Source organism: Benincasa hispida, unplaced genomic scaffold, assembly GCF_027475165.1.
Source record: "Benincasa hispida cultivar pf3 unplaced genomic scaffold, pf3_genome.v1.1 HicScf244, whole genome shotgun sequence".
Classification (NCBI taxonomy): domain Eukaryota; kingdom Viridiplantae; phylum Streptophyta; class Magnoliopsida; order Cucurbitales; family Cucurbitaceae; genus Benincasa; species Benincasa hispida.
Window position 1 is genome coordinate 14,493 of NW_028326321.1, and position 11,153 is coordinate 25,645.

The 11,153-nt window shown below is 30.5% G+C and overlaps 1 protein-coding gene and 1 long non-coding RNA gene across 3 annotated transcripts; both read right to left on the reverse strand.

Moving 5' to 3' along the window:
• Positions 1-200: 200 nt before the first annotated feature.
• Positions 201-5,579, reverse strand: LOC150030392 (uncharacterized). 2 transcript variants are annotated; one of them, XR_016527022.1, is made up of 4 exons: positions 5,372-5,579; positions 5,013-5,072; positions 539-702; positions 201-434 (listed from the first exon to the last, which is right to left on the reverse strand). It is a non-coding gene; the product is annotated as an uncharacterized LOC150030392 (long non-coding RNA). The 2 variants fall into 2 exon arrangements; XR_016527021.1 differs by lacking the exon at positions 5,013-5,072.
• LOC120082860 (uncharacterized) lies at positions 2,484-5,006 on the reverse strand. Its single transcript, XM_090309770.1, has one exon. The coding sequence runs from the start codon at positions 4,806-4,808 to the stop codon at positions 2,610-2,612; it is 2,199 nt and encodes a 732-aa protein (XP_090165896.1). The 5' UTR covers positions 4,809-5,006; the 3' UTR covers positions 2,484-2,609.
• Positions 5,580-11,153: the final 5,574 nt, after the last annotated feature.

Here is an 11,153-nt window from a genome sequence, read left to right on the forward strand (position 1 = left end):
TAAAAACAATTTTACCCCTAAGACTACATCTTATTCCTTGAGTTCCACTGATTCTCTAATGAACAATTGATTTAAGGTCCAACCTATAAACCGAACCCTTCTCGGGCCAATGAGAGGGTGGGGTCCTTTGTTCAAGACCTGGATTCAGTACTAAAGGGAACAACCTATCTACTATCCCTATAATGAGTAGGAGTTTGACTTTGAATTAGGGTAAAATTCATCTCTAGCAAATCTAGCAAGCAAATTTGATTTTCCCACGGCTGAATCACCAATTAAAACAATCTTGAAAAGATAATCCTCAGTTTTTTCCTCCTCAGAATAAAAAGCCATCGCCCAAGCCTCACAGAACTCTATAGAACCATAATATTTCAAAATAACTTCTGAACTCTGGGTCCTTCAGAAAGTCAAATTCCACCTAAGGATGCAATTCTTCCCTATTCACAATCAATGAAATAGAATTCTAGAATATAAGAGACAAAGGAAACTTGAAAGGAAGGGAAGGTATAAAATACGCCAGAGATATTTTGCGAGTACTTACTTGATGGAGTAAGGAAAGAATCTGGGAGTACCGATATTCTGAAGCTAATAGCTGGTGAAGAGAATGAAACCAAAAGGGCAATAGAATATAATCTTGTGTCAATCCGCCTTAGCTTCAACAGATCAACTAAAAAATTCTGGAGCTTTCTCAATATTGAACCCAGCCTGGCCATTCCAAGAACCAAAACAAATGTACGAAGAAATTTATATTAAAAAAAAGTATAATTAACCAAAATTCTAAAAGCATTAGGAGGAAATAACTCTGATGGTTGCTGCTATTTCTTTCAGAAGATACCATGAGAAGGCAGTATGCAAGCACAGTAAATTGTTGCAACATTTTAATGGAAGCAAATTTCAACTCTGTACATTTGATATCTAATGGTAATACAATAATGAATGGTATTATACCAAGAAAGTAGATGGCCATGATGACGATAATTGACAAACTAATCATTTCCATAAAAGTATCAAGACACAGAAACAGTAATGCCTTAATAACCAACATCTGGACATGCTAAATAGCCAGGTGTATCAATAATCCAATTTCCAGAACAGATGAGTAACTGCATCATAATAATTTTAAATAATTAAATCCCACCGATGTTAAGTATATTGCATATCTTCAGGTAGAGCAATATGCATACATAAGATACTAGCGCCAAGCAAGTTCAAATTCAATACTGTGGTGATACATTTGCACGTGGTCAATGAACCACCATCCCAATTTTATCATCCAATAAACTGATATAAGAAATATCATCCAATATGGATAAAACAAGACTTGTAATTATTATCAATTGAATTATATTCTTCTGTCTAAGTTGAATCAAGCCACTCTCTCTAACTTACCGACTCTTGATATGAATATCAACTTGAAAAGTGGTTTCAGAGAGACGAACAACAAATGTTTTCACATCAGCAAAGAATGACTTGCTCAAGTTAAACATTGCCATATGCACAAAAGCCAAGATGATGATGATGATGATAAATAAACAAACAACCAACAAAAACAACAACAAAGAGTAGCTACCGATGTCACATGTGGCAATTGGAGTCTCTTTACAACCAAACCTCAGATATTAATTTACATAATTTCATGTGGCATCAAGTCAAGTTTTTTAAGGAGGTTTCTCATGAAGAATCAATAGGCAATTGTGCAGAGAAGCCAACTAAACACAACCAGATTATCAGATTTCTTTCTCCTCTAATTGTTCGTTTTTGCTGGCACCATGTGAGAAAAGGTCCCCTTTCATTTCAAACAGCTCTTCCATCTAATAACATCATCCACATAATTTTTTGTTCTCGGATGTCATTTTTTAGAAGGAGGGGAAAATCTTGTGCCCATTTATAACAGAGCTTTCTTGTTTTGATAATAGAAGAATCTATGTCATAAATCCTCTTCTAGATCATGCAGAAATATTATGATTGGGGCCCTAGGTGAAAATCTTGATCTTTGTATCAATCAGAAGAGCTTAGTGTTCCACCCTTTTTTTTTAGCCTTTCCGTTATCTTCATGAAAATTCTGTTGTTTTTTTCATTAAAAAAGAAGGTAAACAAAAGTAATCATATCAAGTAAACAAAGAAATTTAGCCAACATGAGCATAGCTTAACTGACATAGTGTTTGTACTATCAACCTCAAAGTCAGAGGTTCAATTCCTCTACCCAATATATTGTAAAAAAAATTAAACAGAGAAATTTATCATCAAACCCTAATATCCTCAAATGAACCTATACATGAACAAAATAGTGACCTAATAAACTCCAAATAAGCAAAGGCAAGCCTATTTGAATGAGGCGTGAACATGCAGAAAACTTATTCAATCAAGTGAAAGAAAAGAAAAAAATTTGCCTCGTGATTTTGTTCCTAAGGATGCCAGCAAATCGCTAAATTACCAGCATTCTCAATTTTTATCCTAAATGTATGCTTCACAAGGAGAAACTGAAGTATCTCAGAATACATTCTTTAGTCGTTAATAATGACAAGATTAGAGTAATTACCATAATAATGACAAGATTAGAGTAATTACCATAATAACATCTAACGTGAAAATTATTTCACTATTACATTTTATCACCATAACTCTTCTGACCCAGAAAACAAATTCTCCTGGTTACTTTGTTTTACCAAAGTATATACCAGCACATTCCAAGTCACATTACTAGGTACAAAACCATTTTCTACACCTCTATAAAAAAATAAACAAGCATCATTCACCATGCCTTCTTTGCAGTGCCAACTGATAAAAGTGTTATAGGTAAAAGCATCGGGGCGAACACCTTCAACTTGTAATCTATCAAATAGATTTAAAGCTTCCTTGATACGTCCAACCTTGCAAAGCCCATTTAAAACACTGTTATAAGTGACTATGTCAGGCACAAAACCTTGATTGATTACATCTCTTAGAAACTCAAATGCGTTGTCCACTTTTCCAACTTTACAGAGCCCATTGATCAGAATATTACACGATATAGTATCAACACTAAGTCCATCCATTATCATTTGCTCATATAATTCCAATCCTTTTTCAACATTCCCAGCTTTGCAAAATGCTTTTATCAGACCATTGTAAGTAATCTTATCAAGGGTGCATCCTCTGAACAACATATCATTAACAAGTGTGAGTGCTTTTTGGAATGCACCCCTCCTTAAAAGTGCATGAATCAGTGTATTGTAAGTCACATTGTTGGCAACTGCACCATCCAATAACATATTATGAAACAACCTGAAGGCCTCATCAATCCTATCAACCTTGCACAATCCATAGATTAGAGAATTATAAGTAAATAAGTCAGGCTTGCACCCTTTCATGGACATTTCACTCAACAGATTTAAAGAAACATGAACCTTCCCGTTCCTACATAGAGCACATATCAAACAATTGTATATAACTGAATTTATAGTCAATCCCCTTGTTGACATCTCATGTAAAACAAGTCGAGCTTCTTCAAGAAGCCCTGCTTTACAAAGCCCATCAACCAATGTTGCATATGTGATCACATTCGGCTTGCAACCCCTCCTAGACATCTCATTAACCAAATCACGAGCAAAACTAAAACTCCCCTCTTTGCAGAGACCATGGATCAAAATGTTGTATGTAAAAATATCAGGCTGAAAACCAAAATTCATCGTAGTCTCATTAAGTAAACTTTGGGCTTCCTTAAGTCGTCCGCTCATAACATATCCATTGATTAAAGTATTAATGATAGCATTGTTTGGACAAGGGATTTTGTTCAATAATGCTCTTGCTTCATTGAGTTTTCCAATCCTACATAGTCCATGCAACAGAAAACCATATGTCATACTATCAGGGTTAAAACCTCGAAGAAGCATTCGATCGACCAATTTTGTTGCATCATGAATTTTATTTACTTTGCAGAGGCCATGAATAACATCATTGAAGGTTTGAACATCAGGCATGCATCCCATAACCAGCATTTCTTCCAAAAGCTTTAAGGCTTCACTAACTTGGTTTCTTTGGGATAATGCATGTATTAAAGTCTGATAAACTATAGAATTGGGTACACATCCATGCTTTGTCATGTCTCTAAGGAGTGAGCATGCAGAGTCAACCTCGTTAACCATACAAAAAGCTTTCATCACAATGCCAAAAGTAAAAACAGTGGGAGAGACACCCTTACTCAACATGTCATAGAAAACATTTGTAGCAACTTTTGGGCAATTACCAGTCACAAGTATTTCCAAAACTACATTATAAGATTCGAAAGTTGGTTCACATAAATAGACAGCCCTCATATCTAGGAGCAATCTAATTGCTTGTCCAGGTTGTCCAGCTTTCCCATAATGTTTCATAATTATCATGAAAATGGACTCTCGAAAAAAAATTCCTTCTTCTTTCATTTGCATTAACAGTTTATCTATAACCTTGAACTCCCCAATTTCCCCAAGCTTATTTATAAACACATAGTATACATCAAATGTATGGCAATAGCCCTTCTGGCCACCCACCCGTTCAAATATTTCCAACAATGTGGGAACATCAAGTGGAAGCTCAAGCAGTTTACAAAGTTGAACAGGAGTAATTAGAATGCGAGACTTCCTAAGCTTTGTGAGATCAAAAGGTTCAAGTAAACTCTCCCATTCAGTTTCAAGCTCTGATTCAACATTCATCTTGGTTGGACCACTACCATCTCCAATATTCCCAGCTAAAAAGCTTTCTTTGAAAGAGTTCTCAATATGAGTAATAATCTTAGGTTCCAATGAACTAAGATTTTTGGTACGTTTAGCAATTTTTCCAAAAGAACTAAACATTAATAAAAGATAGTTCAGGTGGTCGACTTCAAATTAGAGTAGAGTAGTCTCTAGTAAATCTTGCAAGAAATTTTGATTTCCCCACAAACTAAATCACCAACTAAAACAGCCTTGAAAAGATAATCCTCAAGTACTCCCTTTGGATAAAAAGCCATCGTCCAATCCCCCATAGAAGTCTACAGAACCACACTAGCTTAAAAATACCTTCTGAAATTGGATCCTTCAGGAAGTCAAATCCCACCTAAAGATGCAACTCTTCCCTATCTACAATGAAGAAATAGAATTCAAGAATATATATGAGACACAGAAAAAGAAAAAGAAAATAAAGAGAAGTCCTGAGAATGGCACCGGAACCCATAAATCATAATCGATAAAGGTGAGAGAGAGTTCACACCCAGAAGCGAACACAAAATCAAAGGAAATATCCATATATCAAATACCCCATTGAAACCAACAAAAATCTTTCCTTCTCAACCTCAACCAAAAGCCAGACTCGGAGAAAGCAAAAGTCATAAAACAATAAATAAACAAGAAATTAAAAGAACCCAAAACTCCAATCTTACTAGTTCATGGAAGGGTTGAGAAATGAGAGTGAAATGTTGGAGGGGCGAAGAGGGGTGGTAGATTTGGGTGGAATCTGGGGAGTAAAAAGCAATGGGGAAGTTTGTGGTGAATTTGAATTCAATTTGTAGTGATGAGAAGGGAGTGTACATACATGTGAGGGCTATAAGTGAAGGGTGAAAGCGAAAAAAGTGAAAGAAGAAGGGATTGAAATACCTGATAGGAGAGAGGTTAGGGTTGGAAATCACGAAGAAGAAGAAGAAGAAGAAGAAGAAGAAGAAGAAGAAGAAGAAGCTTCGTCAACGCTCATCAGTTTGGTGGGATAATGCAATGAGCAGTGATGTGAATCGTGATTCGTTCGAAACGGAAAATTGAAGAAGAGGAAGCAGAAACAGTAATAAATCTGAAGGGGGCTTCGGCCTTCCAATTTGCGATTCAATGGAAGCTGACGAAGGAGAACGCAAGATTCTGGCCCATCAACACGCTCATGGCCCAATAATAAACCATCCTCCACTCCCTTCTACGCTCTTCGTGTTCCGTCGGATTTAACACTACTTTTTTAATTCAATCTAATTCTTCAACTTCTAATTCAAATTCTTACCACTAGATTATGTTTTTTGGAAACTATTTTTAAATTATGTTATCCAAATGATATAAATTTTTTGAAAAAAATAATAATTTTTTTTTATAGTTTCAGTCTATTCAGACTTTGAATTCAAAATTTTAAAATACATAATTATATTAAAAATGATTAAAACAATAACAAATAAGTTATTTCATATTATAAATTCAATTGTTTTTGTTAAATTAAAATATGTAATATCATACCAAAGTTTTAACATAAAAAAATTCATAAATATATTTTTTTAACCGTGTTATTTTAACATATAATAAATATTCAAGGGTTGGACTTGGAATGGGTAGTCATTCTAAACTCAACCTTTATTTGGGACGAGGATTAGAAAATCCCTCTTTTCTATGGATTTGAATGGTAAACAATATTCAAATTCATAAATAATAATTTTTTTCTTTTTTCTAATCTAATATAGAAAGTTTGTGGACCAATTTTCGGTCACCACCTTCGGTGAGCGTCATTGGCTAACTTCAACAACCATCTCCAACAACTACTTCCAGTCAATCTTTGATTGTCACTCCCGGTGACCTTGCCAGCAAACTTCCGACCACCAACTCCAACTAACCTCCGGTCTCCACCAACAAACCCTGAAAAATATTAATACAACACTTTTAGTATATAATAAACCAAGCAAACTTGTACACAAAAATACTTTTGAGAAAAAGTTATCAAACACAAGTAGTATATAAGGAGCTTTTAAGTGTTTCAATGAAAATAAATTTTCGAAAAATATTTTTTCTAAATCATTTCAAACAAACCTTTAGTTTAATTACAAAAATGTTTTAATACACTTTCTCTTTATTCTAACTATTTTTTCTTTTAGAGTTTTTTTAATTATTATTATTTGTTAGATCATATCTTTTAATTCTTTCTCTTCTCTTCTTTGTCTAACATTAATGTTTTCTTCGTTTTAGATTTTATTTATCTTCTTATATTTTTCTTAGATGAAAATCGATCATCTATCTATAGGTTCCTTATTTGTATAGGTTTTGAAAAGAAAACTATTTTAAAAAGTTCATAACCACAAGAAACTTCATTTATATGTTTCTTTTCGTATTAATATTATTATTATATTTTTATGAGGTGTAACTAAATATATTTATTTCGACAATATTTGTAGAAATCCTTAATTTAAATTAGTTAAAATGGCAAAAGTTTATAAAATTTTATTTCAAAATCCAGTAAAATCAAAATATCAAAATTTTAAAGTACTTGATTAAACAAAATTAAAATATTTACCAAATCTCTATTTCAAAATTCAAAAAGAAAATAAACAAATATTCTTCTATTTTTTTAGTTTATTTTAAATTTAACTATATTAAAATAATTAAGATGATAAATTTGAGCTAATAAAAAATCTAACCACTTATTAGATACAAGAAAATATTTCACAAACTCAAGATTTATAAATATGCATTTTTTCTTGGTCAAAATTTGGTATCAACACTACCTATACTACTGAGTATTACGAGTGGCAAGACCGAGTCGCAAGTATAATTTCAAACTAGTTAGGATTTTCTAGCTTAAGCAATAAGGGGGAAAGGGGGTTGATGTAGTTGAGAATTTAAAGCAAGTAAAATAAAATGTAGCGATAACTTTCGAAAAGAGCTATTTTTATGACTCTAATCTTGCTTGCTCATTGAGTTAAATGTGTTTAATATCTACTTTTATAGGTTGTTGAGCAAATCATGCATTTCAAACTGTTTTTTTTTTATTATTATTTTTAGGGATTGACAAACTTCTACCATTTTGCTTCGTTTTGATTATTGTCAATTAGCTTTGTAGATTACCATTGTGACTAATTGACAGGCTTTTATTACAGTTAGAAGTCTACTAGTGATAGACTTTTATCATTAATAAAACTTCTTTTACAACCAAAATTTGTTAGTGATAAACTTGAATAGTAATAGAAAATTGCCGGTTGTGAATGAAGTCTATTAGTGATTGACAAACTTCTATCATTAAGTCTATCTGTACTAAGATTCTATCACTTATTGAAATTTATTAATAATAAGAGTCTATTAGTGATTGGAGATGATGAAAAAACATAAGGTATTTATCAAATTGTTACTCTATTTTTACTCTGCATGTTTCTAATTTATTGTTTAGGATGCTATTTGTTGTTTGATTTAAACATTAAAAAGATAATTATTCCAAAAAAAATTTAGAACACTACACTTAAATCTCTTTTTACCTCAAGTTAGAAGCCGCAACACATGTTATTAAAGGCTTAGTAATGTCTAAATCTGTTTAGAGATGAGTCAAACTTAGTTTAATTAGTATATACTATGTGTTTGTGATCAATATGTTCGTGATTCGAATTTCTCACCTTTATTATACTAAAAAGTTGTATAGGGTTGGACTATTTGGACATCTTTAAAGATTAAAAATGACAAGTATATTCACAACTTCTATCCTATTTGATTGACAATGTATCAACATAGAACACAATGTCCTTGTTTTCCATATAAAAGAACATATATATTGGAGTACAACTTGAGGGATTTTTGCTTGATTATGGAATTGAATTGTGATGAATATATTCATCTTCCAAGAAGGTTTCAGTAGTTTAGCTTATTGGGTCTTTGAAGTAGCTTCCGAGGCCATTTAGTAACTATTTTATTTTTAGTTTTTAATTTTTAAAAATTAAGTATATTTCATCAATATTTCTTATAATGATTTACATCTTTTTTAAGTACAATGGTTGAATTCTTAACCAAATTTTAAAAAAAAAAAAAAAAACTTTTTGAAAGTTGTTTTTTTCTTTTAAAATTTGGCTTATTTTTTTAAACCATTAATGAAAAGTAGATAATAAATGAATAAATTTATAAGTGAAAGTAATGTCTATAGATTTAATTTTAAAAAACAAAAACAAAAAACAAAATGGTTATTACACAGAGCTTAATCTTTAGTTTTTAGTTTTTTAGAATTAAATCTATAAACAACACCTCTTATATACACACAGTTTCTAACAATAACCAAGTCAAAATTTGAAAATTATATAAAAAAAAGAAGTTTTTAAAAACTTATCTTTATTTTTTAAATTTGTCTAAGAATTAAACTATTTTAATTAAGAAAGATAAATACCATGGTAAGAAATTAAAAGGAAATAAACTTAATTTTCAAAAACAAAAAACTAATGTCCCGTTTGATAAACATTTGATTTTTAGTTTTTTTGAAAATTAAACCTATGAATCTCACTTCCATTTATCGATTTCCAAGTTTTGTTAGCTAAATTTTAGTAATGTTTTCAAAGTCGAGCCAAATTTTTAAAACTACAAAAAGTAGTTTTTTTTTTTTTTTTTTTTTTTAAATTTGGCTAAGTACTCAATGCTTTTAAAGATGCAAATCAGGATAATAAACTGAGAAAAAATATGTTTAATTTTTAAAAACTAGAAACAAAAAAACAAAATGATTACAAAACGAGACCCATTTAGACTTAATCTTTCTGATTTCGCTGTTGAGCTTGCTAGATTGATAGGAAATTAAAGTCTAAGAATCTTGGGTTGGTTTGAAATCACAAAAACATCGAGGCTAGCAAGATCTTAATGACAATGTTTTCTCCGCAAAGGATGTAAGATTCTAATTTTTTTTATATTTTATTGTTTTTATGATTGAAAATTCGTTTGGATTTACTTAAGAAAAAAATGTCAAAATACTCATTTTATTTAAACATTTTTTTTATAAAAATTGATTAAAAAATATTTGAAAAGCTATTTTGAGTGGTTGTCAAATAACCAAATTTCTTCTAAAATGACTTATTTCTAAATTAAATACTTAAAAATATATTCCAAACATACCCTCAAACCAGTTCGTAAAATTTTGAAAATTCACCATCAATTATAGAAGAAGAAGACGCATTACATAGCAAATTATCAGTTCTCCTAGAAGACCATTTCAATTGCATATTAGTGATATGAGCGACTAAATGATGTCTTGAACTTTGATCTTAACTAAATTAAAAAAGCCAAGCAAGCTCATTTTCTTCCTAAATTTCAACCACAATTTGAATGACATTCATATCATAATCCAATAAAATCAATAACTATATGAAAGGAAGAGATGTATCCAATCGATCTTCCATCGATATTAAACTCACAAAATTCTCAAAATACATTATTCCATCAACCAAAACCCCATATAGCCTTCTAATTCACGTAGTTATGCTTATAATTTCATAGTACACTATAAAAAAAAAAACTACAATTGAAAGCTTAATAATAATTCTAAATTACTGAAAAAAATACACAAATTATGTAAATTAATTTGGCACAAAAATCAATAGTGCAACAACCCTATAAGTAAATAAGGTCGATGATGGTATATAGGGAGAAAAAAAATTATTTTCCGTCTCTAGATTTTTAGTTTAGTTTTCATTCGGACCATATAGACTTCAAAATGTTAAATTTTTTGTTCTTAAATTTTGAATTTGATTTCAATTTAGTCCTTAAGTTTCAAAATGTTACAATTTTACTTTTGAGATTTGAATTTTGTGTCAATTTTGATCATAAGATTTTAAGATTTACACTTTTAACCTTTTTTTTTAAAATTAAATATATACTTTCAGTTTCAGTCTTTAGTATTAAACATACCGCAACTGGCATATGAACGTGTTAACGATTAATAGACCTGTGGTTTAAATCTCCAAATCCTTATTGAACTAAAAACACAAAAGTTCAAGTATTTGATGTTAATGTTTATTAATTAATTTAAAATAATTAAAGTTGTGGTTGAGGATATAATATAATAACTAATAAATTAAAATATTAGAAAAAGGGTTACATTTGCAATTTTTAAGAAACGTGGCAAATACCTAAACATAAAACTTGAAACTATTACCCATTACAAAAAAAAGGTTATTTTGTAGGAGGAACAATGAGTGTTCAAAAAATTCAATGACTCAAAAAATTCGATCAACTCAATTCAATGGGTTCAAATAAAAGAATTTTTTTTGTTGGGTTGTTTCATGAGTTTACCTAAAATACTTCAAACTACCCGAACTTATTATTAATTCAAACAAAAACTATGATACAATTATGTTACATATATTTATTTTACTTTTTTTTAATTTCATAATTTTTTTTTTTTATTTATTCCCAACAATTCTTAATAACATTGTTTAAAACTTTGGAAGGAAAAATTTCATAATA